The sequence below is a fragment of the Astatotilapia calliptera genome, chromosome 5 (assembly GCF_900246225.1).
Source record: "Astatotilapia calliptera chromosome 5, fAstCal1.2, whole genome shotgun sequence".
NCBI lineage: Eukaryota > Metazoa > Chordata > Actinopteri > Cichliformes > Cichlidae > Astatotilapia > Astatotilapia calliptera.
The window spans coordinates 33,225,808-33,242,811 of record NC_039306.1 but is presented as its reverse complement, the minus strand read 5'-3'; the positions used below and the strand labels follow the sequence as shown (position 1 = coordinate 33,242,811).

General features: G+C 39.9%; 2 protein-coding genes across 3 annotated transcripts; both read left to right on the top strand.

Moving 5' to 3' along the window:
• Positions 1–173: 173 nt before the first annotated feature.
• snrpe (small nuclear ribonucleoprotein polypeptide E) lies at positions 174–4,169 on the top strand. Its single transcript, XM_026169001.1, has 5 exons — positions 174–401; positions 1,325–1,351; positions 1,455–1,517; positions 2,609–2,687; positions 3,952–4,169. The coding sequence occupies exons 1-5, from the start codon at positions 348–350 to the stop codon at positions 4,005–4,007; spliced, it is 279 nt and encodes a 92-aa protein (XP_026024786.1). The 5' UTR covers positions 174–347; the 3' UTR covers positions 4,008–4,169.
• Positions 4,170–4,788: 619 nt separating this feature from the next.
• On the top strand, positions 4,789–16,329 carry cdc42 (cell division cycle 42). Of its 2 annotated transcripts, none has more exons than XM_026168999.1 (6): positions 4,789–4,877; positions 9,434–9,574; positions 10,024–10,096; positions 10,280–10,389; positions 10,767–10,964; positions 12,219–13,925. In XM_026168999.1, the coding sequence occupies exons 2-6, from the start codon at positions 9,470–9,472 to the stop codon at positions 12,306–12,308; spliced, it is 576 nt and encodes a 191-aa protein (XP_026024784.1). In that variant the 5' UTR covers positions 4,789–4,877; positions 9,434–9,469; the 3' UTR covers positions 12,309–13,925. The 2 variants fall into 2 exon arrangements, with proteins under 2 accessions (XP_026024784.1, XP_026024783.1); XM_026168998.1 differs by lacking the exon at positions 12,219–13,925 and adding an exon at positions 14,956–16,329 and having other exon boundaries at positions 4,795–4,877.
• The last annotated feature ends 675 nt before the right edge of the window (positions 16,330–17,004 follow it).

Here is a 17,004-nt window from a genome sequence, read left to right as displayed (position 1 = left end):
GAGCTGGAGAATGTTAACTTTTGTCACATACAGACGATGATGGATGTTGTCATGGCTTTTTAGTTTGTTTTTATGCTAAAGACCGCGCGTTTTACGCTGCCCGCAAACTTGCACAGGTATGTTCTCGCGAGGTTATAAACGTTGATTTGTTCTAGTGTTTTTATAGTGACCTCCCACCCACAGGGGCGCTCTTTCACATCACAAGACCTCCGTGCTGGCAGAGCACGCGAAAGGAAACCCGCCATTGAAGACGTCTCACAACGTGAGAGTTTCGTTGTAGTGCACTCTTTTAACAAAAGGTGCAATTTTTTTCAGCATATACCTACAGCTGGTAATTAGTTGGAGGAATGGCATACAGAGGACAAGGACAGAAGGTCCAGAAGGTTATGGTGCAGCCCATTGTATCCTTTTGTATTGCAGGACGACACTGCGCGGTTGAATTGGTTGCTACAATAGCTTAGTAGCTAGGCTAACATTTAGTCATTCGTAAACATTTGTAGTCACTCATGTGAGGAGAGGAGTTTTACAAGGCATGTAAGCTTTTTTGAAGACCAGTTTCACCCAGAGAAGTCGCGCGGGTATGAAATATGTTTGCAGAAAAAAAATGTGTTTTATTGAAATGCAGTCAGAAAGCCAGTGTATAGACTTAGCCGCGTTAATCCCGGGGAAACACCGGCTCTGTGGTTCCGTGTTATAGCTAAACGCAAAAGAGGCTAATTTCTGCCTTCAAACTACTCAATATGATACCATATGGAGGGTTTTAGGCCCACCAATCGATAGTTATTAACACCAAAATATAATATGATGTGGGAGAGTGAGGAAGTTACGGAATACTTACCTAACGAAAGTGTTTTGACAGTTAATAGCTATAAAACTGGAATTACTTTCATCTTCTCAAATATTTTAAAAATATAATTAGTTAATTGTTAGTGAAACTTGGTAGTGTTTTCTTTGATTTGCTATCGATCCACGTTTACATGGTCTCTTATGGGAATGCCAGCAACTGATATTACTGCTAATATGATGTAAGAATTACCTAAACCTAAAATAATGACAAAAATAAATGTAACTATATTTTAATTATTTGTTAAACAGATTTTTATTTACAAAAGGATCAGGGGAAAATAAAGTTTGCCCTCAAGATATGAAGCCGAAAAGCCAATTTTAAGCCAGGAAGAACCCCTGACCCAAACTCTGACTCTGAATCACATTTCCAATAACTTGGACTAAATGCAAATATAACCATTAACAACATAGGTGCACATTTTAACTATAAACATGTTGAACTTGAGTCTGTGTGTATGTCCTTGACTGTGGTTGTCAGAATCTCATTTTCAGGTACCTGCAAAATGTAAGTAGCTTTTAACTTTTTCGTGCATCCTTCTGATTAGTTTTGTTTTCTGGTAATTTTGAAGATAAAACTGTATTCAGTTTATTCTCTCTCTCATTCCCAGCGCTCACGGATCCAGGTTTGGTTGTATGAACAGGTGAACATGCGGATAGAAGGCTGCATTATCGTAAGTAACATACAACCTTTCTCCATGTTCTTGGTCAGTTTATAAAGCTTGATGTTGATGGGCAGTGTGGAAACCCCTCTTAGCCCTACGTCGTAACCTTCCAGGCCAGTCAGTTGTGGCGGGCTGCTTTGACCTGGCAGGCAGATTCCTCAGGAGGTGCACGTCAGGTTATGTGGAAGGTTATGGCATAGGGTTAAAGGGGATTTCTGGTTATGTTGTAAGCTACAATGCAGATTTCCCACTGAAGCATAATCTGAGCCTCAGTAACCACCCTCTGTAACACACGTTCAAATGTGTCCAGTTGGCAGCCAGTCACAGAGCCAGCCTTCCTGATCAGTTTATCCACTTATTTGGTGTCACAGTGTATCTTCTTGTATACAGCCTCAACCTTAGTCTTCCAGTTCAGCCTGTTGTCAGTGTGGATGACCAGGTACTTGTCCTCCTCCTCCACATTAGCATTCTGTCCCAGGATAGACAGAGGTGGTATAGCCACCCATTTTCTTCTGTCAGTCTGTCATCTCTGTGGTCCTATTCACATTCAGAAACAGCTGATTCCTCTCTGACAACTCCACCAAATCATCCATTAGTGCTCTGTACTCATTCTGCCCATCATTGATGCATCTGACCACTGCAGAATTATTAGTTTTGTGGTAAGTAAGGTCTGCAAGGTGAACAGGAGTGGAGATGGCTCAGTTCCCTGTGGAGCTCCTGTACCATGTCATCATTTTGACACCGAGCACTGCCCAGTTTTACATACTGTTTACTCGCATTCCCTTTAGCCTTCTCTAAGTAGCAGTGGCTGAAATGTGTTATACACACCAAAGAAATCAAAGAAGTCATCTTCACCATGTGCGTGTTGCTATCTAGATAGAAACAAGCTCTCACTGGGAACAAACCTTTGTCACTTGCTGTTCCCCTGTATGGCCACATTATATCCTAGCATGGCTTAAAATGATTTGGTCTAACTTGAAATGGCCTGATCTATGAGTAGCATTTCCACTCAGGCTGAACTTTCTGTGAGATCAGGCATGTACAAGTTCTAGTTAAACCAATGTGACTCACTTTTGTTGTCTTGTGTCTCATTGCCTTAGGGTTTCGATGAGTACATGAATCTGGTTCTAGACGATGCTGAGGAAGTCCACATGAAGACTAAGAACAGAAAACCATTGGGTAAGAGTGCATCACTTTTTGTAAAGCTGTTTTATTATTTTACTTTATTTACTTTACTTTATTTTACTTTATTATTTTTAGGAAGGTTGACTGTGAAAGGTAAGAATGAAGAAAAATTGTGTGTCATCAAGACATTGTTGTTTCTCAGGGATTTTTGAAAAACAGTTGTCCTGCATATCCCAGAAACTAAATGTTTTCAAATGGTGAAAGTGCAGGTCAATTCTGCAGCTGGACTGTGCTGCTACGAAGTCATGCTGTTTTAATAGCTGTGCTATGCGGTCTAGCGTTGTCTTGACGTCATCAGGATTATATATATAAATGTTGTTCTAAAGCCTGTATACAACGTTCAGCACTGCTGTCTTTCCACACCTGCAAACTGTCAATTCCATAGGCATAAATCCACCATCGGAGATGCAGGCTTATGAACTGAACACTGATAATAAGGCAGATGGTCCCCCTCCTCTTTAGTCCAGAGTTCATTTTTTCCAAAAATCTTGAATCATCTGATCACAGATCAGTTTTCCCCTTTTTCTCAGTTCATTTTGAATGAACTTTGGCCCAGACTGGAATTTCTGGATCATGTTCACATATGGCTTTCAACCTGCATTTGTGGATGGCACAGTGAGCTGTGTTCACAGACACTGATTTCCATAACAGAATCATAACAAATTTCCCACGTGTGGGACTAATAAAGGTTGTCTTATCTTATGTCTGATTTTAACGCAGTGCTGCCTGAGGACCTGACCATAGGTGTCTGTCTATATATATATATATATATATATATATATATATATATATATATATATATATATATATATATATATATACATATACATATACATATATACACACACACCTACACCTACACCTATGGTCAGGTCCTCAGGCAGCACTGCATATATATATACACACACACACACACAAACAAGTCATTTTATTCTGTTTTTAATTTACAATTTACACAGCATCACAACTTATTTGCAGTTGGGATTGTAAATGAAATCAACTCTTGGATTTTTGTGTGTGTGTTTGTTGGCGACTGTAGGTGGTTGGTGAGGATTGCTCTGTTGTTGCATCATGCCCCTGGCTACTGATCCACTTTATACTGATGTTAGATTTCACATTACCTTTACCCAGCGTTGATGGGGGCATGGTGCTTTGTCTGAAAGTGAACAGACACTTTGTGCCTCCCCTTGTCCAGCATCTGGCAGTTCTGTTCTAATTTAGCTTTGATCTCTCCTTCATTCTTTTCTGTGTTGCCCAGGGAGGATCATGTTGAAGGGAGACAACATTACCTTGCTGCAGAGTGTGTCCAACTGAGGCAAGAATGGAGATGTCTACAAACTTCAACTTTTGTAGAAGAAATTGGTTTTTGTTTTTCTTCAGAGATTAAGTGTTTGTGTTTATGACATGAATATTGTAATTGTTTCTTTCTACCACATGGATCTGTTTGGAGAATAAAGGTTTTTTTCTTTTCTTACAGTTGTTCTCTGTTAACTTTTTAGTGTTTCAGACTCTAGATGTGTTTTGGTTTAATGGACTGTGCTGCCGTCTAGTGGCAGACAGAACTATTGCAGTGCACGTATATAGGTCAAATGCACTGCAGCGGCGCAGTTGCATTTAATACGTCTGTCTTGTAAGTGCAGGCGCTATTGTGTGTGAAATACAGAAAATGAACATGTGCTTCCTCGTGTAACTTTTCTATGCTGTACATAGTACAGAACTGCTACAAAGAAAATTAGGGCAGAACTTGGGTGCATGCCCAAATTATGAGTGCAGACTACTTAATGTATATGTACGTTTTGTAAGTAGTGTATAGCTTGTTTATTTTACTAAATGCAGGGAGAATATAAATTGAAACAAATTAGGCAATGTACTTTATACAGTAAATGCTGTATCTACTGGTCTGATTAGCAAACGACACAGATGCTGTGAATGTTGATCTTGAATGTTATGTTGAAAAGTTATAAAATCAGGTTATTAATTTACTGGAACCACACACTACTTGGTTTAAACAATAATACCATTTTAGCTTTTGGCCTCAGAAAATGAGCCTTAATGTAGGCAAATTGATTAACGTAATTACGTAGTTAGTCGCTACGCAACTCAACGTGTCCCTGTTCTGTTGACTGGGAAACCCCTAGCACGGAGCTGCCAACGCCCGGCGTAAAGACACAAATAGAGGATACGGTATGGAAATTTTTTGCTCGTTTCTTATTACTATTTATTCTTTTGGGTAATGTTTAGGTCTAACTCTTGTCACTTTACTGTATAATATGAATTCCTAACACTGATTGTAATCAGCAGTTTATCAGACTCATTCAGCAACAGCATCCGCTAAGCTTAGCACAGCTCGTTAGCTCGCAAGCTAATTGGGGAGGACAGTAGTTAGCTAGCGAAACAGGCAGGGTGTCTATCGTTAGACCGGTGTGTAAATCGAGCTCCTGGAGTTACTCATAAAGAACATGCAAGTTTTTTAATTGGTGGTTCTGATGTTGTAATGATAAAATAAAACACCTCTTTGTTATTAAGATAAGTTGGTGACGAACCTAAGAATTGACTAGTTACGGTACGCGGTAAGTGGGTTAACAAACAGAATAAACGAGCATACCAAGAGTTTGGTTAAGTTGTGATTTTGTAGACAGCATAGTCCCATCGTATAGATGGAAAGCGTAATGTCTGGGTACTAAGGAAAAGATTCATAACACTGACCCTGTAAAAATAGGGGATCAGTTGTAAGTTTATCGTTTTAACAGCGGGCAGGAAATTAGGCCAGACTGAGGCCGAGGATGTGGCCGAAATATATGGCTAATGCTACCAAGCTAACAGATCTTTAAGTGGTAGTTATCTCTCAAGTGTGAGGTAAAATGTTCCATAATAGGATATTTACATGCTGATCCTAACAGCTTGGCACACCACTCGCGGCTGCGTAGTTAAACATGTTATAAACTCAACGGAAGACAAAGTCTAGTTTGAGATTTCGGGTCGGTGATGTCAGATCAAAAATACACATGATTGAGGTCTGTTTTTGTCAAGAATCAGAGGGTAACATTCTTTCCCCCCCCCAACGTGCGGAAGTACGTACATGTATCAGTGGAAATTAGAAGGAAGTTATGACCAATCCTTAAGGAAATACCTCCAACGTAACGATCATTACCGGTTTGTGTTTAAATGTACTGATATTTGATCATGTAGATGACATAAGTGTCTGCTTTAAAATAAATCCACACTGCTCAGAGGATTAGCTGACCCGAACATACAAAATCGCAAATTATACAGAGTCCATTTCAGTATGGCAGCTAAATATTTGGAAACTGTTATCAGGCTCAGTTGAGCCGCTTTCGCTATTAGTATTTAAGCAGGGCTGCAGTTAGTGCTGGCTGGCCTACAAACACAAATGTGAGGATTAAGTCTGGCGGCATTAATGCAGCTGCAGTCATCCTTTGGTGCCCATTGCCGTTGGCTTACTACATTGTTACACTTAGATTTATATTTTTTACTTTTACAAGATGAGTTGAGATTTTTATTCAGATTGATGGGACACACAGTAAAATACTTGTGTTCATACACTACTGTGTTTCATGGATGTCACGGTGTTCATTGTACAGTGAAATTGACCATGTATTCACCAACCAAAGAATTGCTGAAGACAGTGGCACTTTCTCTTAGTCAGTAATTAGTTGACTTGGTCCTAAGGCACAGTTCTCCTTGATGATGTGCGTTGGAATGTTGTCGATAAGTGTTATGCTTGATTCATCTGCCAACATCTGTAATAACAGTGTTCTTGGTTTTCGGAGACAGAAATCTGTCAGTTTGTTGATAAACCAGTGGTGTGTACTCTAAGTGGACTAGAACATGATCAGATACCGCCTGTTACTTGTCCATGGTGTCTGCAGCAGTTTGCACGTACATCTACGCAGGAGTGTAATCCCAGCCAAATGGAGTGTCTTCACTTTTAGGATCAAGATGCGGCATAATGCAGTTGCTTTATATATAGATTTTTTGGGATCAACCTTGATAACATATGTACTCTGATTAATCAAGTTTTGCATGTCTGTTTGACCTTACTTACAAGTCTGTGCATTTTCCTGTTATTATTGTAGGGTACCGGTATGTGTTTTTACAAAATGATTTAAACTTGAAAAAAATCAAAGCCAACTTAGTCTCTGTTTTTTAGTCTTGTGTCCTGGTGATTTTACTTTGAAAGGCCAGACTCTTTGGTGGCACCAAATTTTTGTTTATACTGAGAAAACTGCTGTGTAGCATTGTGACACACATGAAACAGTTATCACAACATTAACAAATTCACATGAACAGACAAGCATTTATAGTTCAGCATTACAATTCAGTATTTTCAGGCAATGTACGTATGGTCAATTTTTTTGTTTTTACATATTATTCACATTATTCACATTATTTTATAAAATCCCTCCTAAAAGAACTGCCCTGTATTGCATCACACCTGGAGAATTTCCAGCCGGAAGCGCCCATTGTTCAGTTTCCGGTAATGCTAGCTGCTCATATGATGCACTTGCGGTAATGGGTAAGCTCCATTAGCACGTACAGCTCCATTCAATTAGATATTTAACAGCTGTAATTGTGTTAAACATTGTTGTATTATAACAACATACTGGATAGAAACATGTTGTATTTTGTGATGAGGTTTTTGTTAATAAGGGGAGATTTGACTTGTGCTCAGAAAATGGTACACGTGTGGGGAAATGATTTTTGGTTTAGAAATGTTCATTATTAGAAGTGGACAACTTCATTTGATTGTTCTCTAATTGCTGGAATAAATCATTAAAGACTTATAAGGCATTTTAAACAATGACATATGCATTAGACATATGCAGTGGCATAGTGGTAGAAATCACATAAATCTGTAGCAGGTATTGCACTGATGATGACAGGGAAAAAAAACTTACAGGTCTAATGTAAAAGCCTTTTTTGAAAAGGAGTGGTATGTTGAAGATATTTGGGTTGTTAGTTGGGCACCTGTTTTAGCAGGTTCTGTTTCTGTGTTAAACACTGTAGCGTTTGGTGCCTGCAGTTTTGTCCCTCATGCTTCTCTCAATGACATCCCCACCCCCACACTGTGCTGCAGAGCTCTGCAGTGGCTTAGCACTGACAGACTGTAACTTACAGAGGAGAAATGGGGGAACAGTGTTGCTTGTGTACTACATACAGTGCGTTGTCTCTAAAATCAGGCACACACTGAACAATGTTGTCAGACCAAGAAAGTACTGCTGTGACATTATACACTACTTACCAAGAAACATGGAAAGACAGACAGCTTTAGAAATAAAAGCAAAAAAGACGAGCAGATGAAGTCAAGCAAAAGCTGTAGTTAAAGCTATACATAGTCATTTAGAAGTGGTTTGAGATGGATGATGATTGTTGAAGAACCATCAAATGACTGTCAATGAATATTGAATAGTTCTTTTGGTTGAGATTCCCATCTCTACGTAGAACGTGATATTAAATATCTACGATAGCCTAATATATCAGGAGTGCCTCAACCTCCTATATGCCTGTCAGTGACTCAGTTAGCATAACAGCAAAGCATCAGCCCCATCAATTAATTTTCTTTGTTGGCTTAGTCTGGTTCCTTTTCATAAATCACTTGTTGGTAAGTTTTTATTTCACTTAAAGTTACATAACAAATTGTTTCCTAGTCGAGTCTTCCTGTCCTCATTTTTATGCGCACTGTCTGCTCCACTCTTAGTGTGTTAGTGGGTGCAAACAAAGTGAAACTGAGAGCGGAGGAAAATGCAAATTAGAATGGCCATAATGGCAACAAGTGAAGAATTCACACTAAGCTGGAAGAAAAGTAGTGCAAATACATTAGCTTAATAACATATATATAATGAGCCCGTGTGCATCTTGTAATGTGGACGTTCTGACATGTTAATATGTGTGTTGGTTTCAACAATAAAACACGTCAGTGTAGGTAGAGCCTTGGTGGTGTTCCTACTGGCTCACTATCACAACTGAATAGAACAGATTTGTTGTTTCTTTTATTTGTGCAATTTGAGCTTTTCCTGTGATAACAGACAGAAAGAACTTTGTAGGTTAGCTTTACTCTTGGAGTTGTGTTCACATCTACACTACATTCATGTTTGATGTTTTAGTTTCTAATTTTGTATAACAAATTAAAACAAATAAAATAAGAGCATGAAGCCACCATTAGTGTTTTTGAGTCTGATCTGTTTCTTGGGCCATATGGGGAAGAGAGACTGCGCCAGCTGATGTTTTCCCTTTTTTCCCAAATTTCCTTTCATGTTTCCTTCCTTCATTTGTGTGAAGCAGGCCTGTGCTGTGTCCAGTTGTTAAGCTGTACTGACCCTCAGTCCATTAACTGTAAAAAGCTCATTGGAGCCTTTCCAGTTTAATTCCCGTAGTTAGTGGAGGTTACTGGTTTTCACTTCACTTCCTGTGGCAAGTAAATCACGATTTGTAGTCAGAGTTTAGGTAAAAAGTTCTTAACCAACATTTTGTCTTTTACAAATAATGAAAAATGCCATCTGGTACTCAGCTTACAAAAAAATGGCTAGTCCTTGGTCCATGCATTTTTCTCCTAATATGAGCTCACCTCAAACAAAATGCTCCTATCAGAAGTCCACATGTACAATGTAGAGTAAAATAATAATGATCAAAGATGATATTTTTAAATTTATCTGTGGTATGTCTGTGAAAGTTGTTCAGCCAAAAAGTAAATTATTAAATGTGCCTCTTTTCTTTTCCAGATCTTGAATGAGTAGCAAAGACTGTAACACACAGCTATGCAGACCATTAAGTGTGTTGTAGTTGGTGATGGTGCCGTGGGTAAAACCTGCCTGCTCATCTCTTACACCACAAACAAGTTTCCCTCTGAATATGTACCTACGGTAAGTGCATCAATCTCCATATTAGATTTTAAATGTTTTAGTTACCACATGTTCAGCGAACCACACGCACGTGAGTTTATATTTGCTTGTTGCACAATTTACAGAAGATTCAGCTGGAGTTTGGAGTTTGAGTACATACAATGCTGTTTGCATGTTTCCGTTGATCCTGCAGAGGTCTGAACAGGATGTTTGCTATTGTTGACTAATTGGCCTTGACCACTAAGTACGTGATCAAAGTTGTGTTCTGTATGCAGCTTTACAAACACACAATCAGGTCGAAGAACCTGCTGGAATATGGTTTATTTGAAGGATGTTGAATAAGAGTAATAGACGAGCAATTTGAATATATTATTTCTCAGCTCTGTAGTGTAAATAAATGTGTCTATAACTGTATCTTTAGTTCTATTGCGTTATGAGTGGCTGAGCTGATTTTGGTCTGTGTGTTGCAGGTGTTTGATAACTATGCTGTAACTGTAATGATTGGAGGTGAGCCCTACACTCTGGGCTTGTTTGATACAGCAGGTATGTTACATTTCACTTTCTATTATAAAGTAGGAATCATGCTTTCAGAAGCAGCTTGTCTGTCTTCACACTGCAGCCACAGGGGAGCTTTAGTAAATGTAGAGTTTGTGTGATGTTTTCTTTCAGTCAGAGTTGTGCTTTCAAACAATCGAGTTAAATATAATTTTTGTGTGGCTTCTCCAGGTCAGGAAGATTACGACAGGTTACGACCTCTGAGTTATCCCCAGACAGATGTCTTCCTCGTCTGTTTCTCTGTCGTGTCACCATCCTCCTTTGAAAATGTAAAAGAAAAGGTAAGTGTGACCTGCTCATTTTGGTGTTTTTCTGTTAGTGTAAAAATGAACATGTTGTAACAGTTTGTTTCATACTGTGTAATATATACTGAATATTGTTTATTTTGTAAAAATGATGAATTATGGGTTGCTCAAATTTTACTGGCAGGTACAGTACTAATTAGCCGTTTGGTACAAAAAGCCAGAGGGAAGGGAACTTGGTTAAAAATGCAGTGCTTGTCTGAGGATGCAAATGCCTTAAAAAAGGGTTAAAATAAAGGGCTCTCTTCAAATTTTTAAAATAAAATTAACATTTTCCTAATTTTGTTTAATAAGAAAACCCCCCGGTATTCCGCACATGTGTGGTATTGTGCTGACTCTTGTATTTGTCCATTTAGTGGGTTCCCGAGATCACCCACCACTGTCCAAAGACGCCCTTCCTTCTAGTTGGGACTCAGATCGACTTGCGAGATGATCCCTCCACTATAGAGAAGCTGGCTAAGAACAAGCAAAAGCCCATTACTCCGGAGACAGCCGAGAAGCTGGCAAGAGATCTCAAGGCTGTGAAATATGTGGAGTGCTCAGCCCTCACACAGGTACTGTATATACTTGGATATAAAAGATTTACAGTCACGCACACACACTCTCAGAGACGAGTATGATGGATACTTCAGTGGCAAGAACTAAGAAAGTGGAGGAAAGAGGAACATGCCTGTACCCCCACTGTCCTGTGCATGTTTGTTCTGCATGCTGGTTTGATCTTGGTAATTGATGTACCTTGTGGGTTCACTGATGTTGCTAGTTGGAAATGATCCTTGCTACAGTAAGCAGACCTTCATTTAGGTAAACTGTTACTTATTCAGCTGCACTGGTCTTGAGCATAGTCACATGGTAGATTAGCCAACTTTTCTTAACAGTGGGGTGGATTTTAAGCAAATGCACTAAATGTTAGAGTTTAGGATTCTGGGTGAGCAGACCTAAAGCGATTAAAGCGTAGGAAGGAGAGAGTTCATGTTTTGCAAACCTCTCCAGTATATGTGCTTGTTAAAGCCTGTGGGCTTTACACCACATCATGGACCAGCAATCGCTCCTGGGATCAGCTGATGGTGTTTGCAGTAATAGAACAGGCACAAACACATTATTGTGTCAGCATTTTGACTAAATGGCAAAGTAAAATGTTTCTAGTTTATGAAGGCAAACCTGCTGCTAGTTAGTTGTTTGTTTGTTTGGTTTTTTTGCACTGTTTCTAAAGAGGACCAAAGGTAGACAGTGGGCTTCGTGTCAAATTTAGGAGCGCTTGACTTCTCTGTGGTAGATTTAATGTTGTATTATTGAGTGCTTGTGTTGACTAAATCAGTCAGTGCCTTTAAAGGCTTTACCTGCTCAGTTATGTCCCGAGTTTGTTTGTGTTGGCGTTGATGCATAACTGTTAGAAACTGAAGCACAGTAAGCATGACTCGGAGGAGAGCAGGTGACTTGGATCTCTGATTCTGAACAATAGTGTTGATAAAGCTGGGGTGCCCCCACCTCCCTGCTCTGCTCCTTCCTTCCTGTACTCCCCCCTATCTCACTGGCACAAAAGTTGCATAGCTGCTGATGTCATTTCCTGTTTCCTGTTGGGGATCTCAACACCCAGGTCCCCAGCTCACTTTCAGCCCCCTGTTAAACAACTTCCTTGTCTTCATTCAGTGTTGACACGGCTGCACGGCACTCCTGGTCTTTATGCTATGAAACCTTCCTCCTCACTCTGCCATGTTCCTCTTCTTCTCCTCCTCTTCTTTGGTCTCTCTCTCTGTGTTTGCTCTGCTAATTGCACTCTTGTTCTCTTCCCGCTCTTCCTGTCGTCATAGCGAGGGCTGAAGAATGTTTTTGACGAAGCTATCCTAGCTGCCCTAGAGCCGCCTGAGACGCAAAGAAAGAGGAAATGTTGTTTATTTTAAACTTTCTGTGCCACATCGCTCATGTCTTCTTCCTGTCATTGCTGTTTATCCGTTTTTCGTTCCCTTGCTCCACTTCTCTCCTCCTTCCCATTTTCTCTCTCTCTCTCTGCATTTGCTGCTTAAAACTCTCATCTGTCTCAATCTCAGCCATCTATTAACAGATCCACCAGTTTGATACTCACACTGCTGCTCTACTCTGCATCAAGATTGCGTTTCTCATCTTTGTTCTGTGGCTTGTTAAACTAACCAGAGGCCTTTCTGCACTTAAAAATACTTGTTGCCTTTTCTAATTTGGTTTACTCGGCATCATATCTTCATATTTTTCTTCTGGATTAGTGTGTCCACCTGCATCATTTCACATCCTAATTCTTGGACCACTCTGTGTCTTAAACTGTTTTCACACATGAACTCTGGACAGTCAAACACAGTTGTCCTTTCTGGAAGGATAAATTCTGCACACAGATACCTCCTTCATTCTAACATGGACTTAAACGCCACCACGCCTCTGAATTGAACTCATTCTAAAAGATGAGATTAAACATTATTGTGTGTGTATTTAAGAGCCACTGAAAATTGATCGCAGTCAGTGACCACATTTTTTTAAACGTGTCACTTTCTGTAGTTTATAGTGCTCCAGACACATAATGTTAGGGTGCTGAATGTAGTAGCACCAGCAGTCTTCTTTCCTTTTTAAAATACAAATGGAAAAAGAATAGAGCAAAACTAGCTAGAAAATACAAACTAAGAACTCACACATCTGTGCAGTGCTGTTTACTCACTGCTGTCTGTAGGCTGTTGACACAGTCTGCAGACAACTTTCCACTCTCTATGTCAGAGTGCTACAGGTCATCTGTTTTACTTTCCACATTGTTTGTTTGTAATTTCAAATTAAAGAGAAAGCAGAAATAAGCCTAACACCAATATTAAAATCATACAATAATAAAATGTGAATAAATAGCACAGCAAGAGCAGCAGCTGTGTACATTGACAGTCATTCACACACTGTGTTGAAACAGCCGGGTCGGTAAAGCTGGTTCATTGTGACACCGTCTGAAAGGTTTGTGTGTGAAAACGTCTTGAGTTTAGCTTATTAACAAGACCTGTGTCTAACAATAGGTGGCTAGTGTCTAGAAGGATACATCCTTTGTTTGGGATGGTCCTCGACTCTTCTCTCTGCTCTGTGCGAGTAGTAGTCGTGTGAAGGTGGTGGCTTTACAGGCTGAGATTGAGCTTACACTCAACAGAGCTTCCATTTCTAATGCTAAAGTATTTTTTATACTTCTACAGTTATGTTTAATTTATCAGAATCTGAAGTGTGACTGTGGTTTCTCACGCAGGGCTTTTAACTGCTCAAGTCACCTATGGGAGTGTCTGACCTCAGCAGACATTGCTATGTGCTGGTGTCATGGTACTCTCATTGATCTATTTTATAGCTAAGCCACACTTGATGATACTTGCAAGCCGTGTTTAGTGACTTATTTCGCTTTCTCTACATATAACATCAGTGTGCCATTACCTGTGGTACAGATTGTTGTATTAGAAGTCTATATAATAATAAAAGCTATAATTGTGTGAAATGACTTGTGAACTGAATTAATAAAGGACAACTTAACTTGCGCTCATCTGGCTTCCGTCTTTTTTCAGTGCCGTGTCAGAAGAATTTAGTAGTTTGGTCAGCTGAGATAGGCAACGCAGTGCAGCTCTGGTTACCTCACATGACTGAGCTCATGACGTAAGCAGTTCTGCTCGGGTTAATACAAAGGTTCCCCTCTTGCACTCGGCAAGTGCTTGATTGTGGTCATGTGTTTGGAATATGAACCAGTGAAGTCAAGAAAAAGTTCTTGTTTGCCGTTGTAATGTCAAGGGTTATGTCCTGTTTTTCCTCCACTTGCTTGTTTGACTTGCCTTTGATTTCGGCTGTCTCAGGTCAGCTGCACTATGCAGACATGCATGTGATTTGTGTTGTTGACACTTAATCCCTGATCTGGCTTACACCACTGAAAACACCACAAGACATCGTTTCCCACACACAGACTTTACTTGGGAGGGTACTCCAGGGATGCTGATGGCTAACTAAGTATAGTGTGTAATTATTTTTTATTTACAGTGTGATCGATTTAGTCACTGCTAAGCATGTAGACTAATAATATAAATTCTGTAATGCAATTGTTTGGTTCTGCAGTCAGATAAACTCCAACTAAACTATGCTGGACTGCAGCTGGTCAAAGTAGACTTTATTCTACTTAAAAGATGTGCTTTAAGGAGTTTAATGTAGAGGCAGCAATATTTGCGTATTATTGTCACAGAGAATGTGTGCTATTATTTTAAAAAGCACGGGTGCACCTCCTGTGTCATTTGTCTGATTCTGTGGGAAACACTACATGACAGTCTCCTGACTTGTTCATTGCAGATCCTACTTGGAAATTTTGTTGTTGTTTTATCTTTTTCTTTGCATTCCCACCAGCTTCCCCTCTTTCTTATGAAACCCCTCTGAATTACCTTCAGTGTGTTTTGCTTTTTCACTGTCCCCCCCCAGTTGAAGCCATTTCTGCCTTTTGTTGCAAGATCTTTTTTTTGTTCCTTTTAAATCTGTGTGTGTGTGTGTTTGCGCTGCTCCCTCATTCTGTTTGTATGTTTTTGTTCACAGAAAGGACTAAAGAATGTGTTTGATGAGGCGATATTGGCTGCATTGGAGCCCCCAGAGCCCAAGAAGAAACGCAAATGTGTGCTGCTATGAGAGGCTCCTACCTTTCCAAAGCACACACCCCCTTCACTCACGCATACACACACACACACAGAAATACACACGTCTTTAAATACATACATCCCTGCCTCTCCCAAACCCCCCTCCCTTGCTCTGCTAAGGCTGCTTGACAGCATTGTTTTCCTTGTGGAAGACTAGGAAGAAAACAGCCTACCAAGTTTCAGATAATTCTCTGCAATAATAACAACCAAGCTTCACCCCTGCGTCTGAGTTCGGGATAAAACATGAACGTTACATGGCTAAGAACCCAGTGAGGGCTCAGACAGGGATCCAGATACCAAGCATACTCACAAGTAGAAATCCCTCTGTCGAGCTTTGGATAGCTGATTTCATTAGTTCAGTCAGTGTTGTGGCCTAATCGAGTTCTAGCTGTCCAGCCGTGTAGTCGTCTTCAGCCAATGTAAAGGTTTCGTGGACATAAGCCCAGCCCCAGCCCCTCCCAGCTGCTTAATTAGCAGCTGCTCATGCTGCTGTTCCCGTCGCCTCAGTTGACGAGCACGCTCATTGCTCAGCCCCCCTCTATGTTCTCACTCAGCACTACCACAAGAGATGCTAACAGAGTAGTGTTGTTGATTTTGTTTGCCAACACCTCCTTTATCCCTCAAACAGTCTGAGATATTTACTCGATGTTCCAAGTAGACGCGCTCTTAACCACTAGGACACCGTGGGGGTTTGACACAGCTCGGTAATTCAGTCAAGGCTCCATCAAGCCTTACCTCCACAGTACAGAGTAGCAGTCTTTTTAAGAGTGTGGAAATCACTTGAAAAGCTAAAGGCATTCATTAGTAATGGGTCTCATAGTCGACCACAGGAATTTGCCTTTTAGATGGAGGGAACTTAAACAGTGTTAGCAGAACAAGCGGTTGTTCTTCATGCGTTGCCAGGGACCAAGTAGAATACTGTTTTCACATTGTCATCACCGTACACTGAGAACGGGCATAGCAGAGACAACTGTGTTAAATGACGAATGCTTATTGGCCAGACAACAGATGAGCAAATGTGAATTTTCACCAGATTTCTGTGCCAGGTCAGAATTTGGTGCCTTCCTGTAGTGCGTCATATCCAGGCAGAGGTGTGAGGCCTGTTGTACCTGTTCACACTGTACGGCGCTGCATGTAGCTCGGCCTTGGTCTCTGTTCTAAATGATAGGTTTAACAGATGTAATTATAATGTAAGCTGGCACACAATGTTCATGTAGGCTCCAGGTGTTTTTACCAAAATCTGTTTTTCTTTATCATTTCTGTTTGTGTGTTGTTGTTGTTTTTTTTTTTTTTTATTATTATTTCATTCATATATATATATATATATGTATATATATATATATATATATTAGAATAAAAAAGGTTACTTTCACTCCTTTTACATTTTAGGGGTCGGAACTCATCTGAACTCTCGCCCGCCAGTTTATACCAAGTAAACCTCTGATTGGTTTAGCTGAATAAAAACCTCCAATGGCAGCGAGACTGTTTGGTAATGATTATTTGTGATTGGTTGGTTCTTGTTTTTCTTTACTGGTGGCTTAGAGTTGGGTCGACGTCCAGCCCAAGTCAGTAAAATTATTATTATAACCTGTTGTTGTTTTGGTGCAAAACCAAATGCTTTGTCTAAAGTCTTTGTTCTTTGTATATGCATTCTTTTCAAAAATATTAAACTTATACCTTAATTGCCTTTACCACTTTGCACTTGCTGTTCTTTGTTTTTCCAGCCAGCAGGTGGAGCTGTCTAATCACATCTCCATCGTCTATATCCTTCATTCGAAGCTGATAAATGAAAATGTTGCAAAACGCCCACAAAAGTTCACTGAAATGTTTTGGGGTTTTTTTTCCCATTACAAAAACCTAAAGCATCATTACAAAAAATATTAATTATGTTGACAGGTTTGAACAGATTTTCAGGATTGCATTGTCAGAATATTTAAGTTTAGAGGTCCGT

What these genes read in the sequence shown, in the direction of transcription:
- snrpe (XM_026169001.1), top strand. Translation starts at nt 348, where the DNA reads ATGGCATACAGAGGACAAGGACAGAAGGTCCAGAAGGTTATGGTGCAG. An exon ending in AGGTTATGGTGCAGCCCATT is followed by an intron (nt 402 to 1,324) that starts GTATCCTTTTGT and finishes TGTGGTTGTCAG; the next exon opens with AATCTCATTTTCAGGTACCT. An exon ending in TAAGAACAGAAAACCATTGG is followed by an intron (nt 2,688 to 3,951) that starts GTAAGAGTGCAT and finishes TGTGTTGCCCAG; the next exon opens with GGAGGATCATGTTGAAGGGA.
- cdc42 (XM_026168998.1), top strand. Translation starts at nt 9,470, where the DNA reads ATGCAGACCATTAAGTGTGTTGTAGTTGGTGATGGTGCCGTGGGTAAA. An exon ending in GGGCTTGTTTGATACAGCAG is followed by an intron (nt 10,097 to 10,279) that starts GTATGTTACATT and finishes TGGCTTCTCCAG; the next exon opens with GTCAGGAAGATTACGACAGG. An exon ending in AGTGCTCAGCCCTCACACAG is followed by an intron (nt 10,965 to 14,955) that starts GTACTGTATATA and finishes TTTTGTTCACAG; the next exon opens with AAAGGACTAAAGAATGTGTT.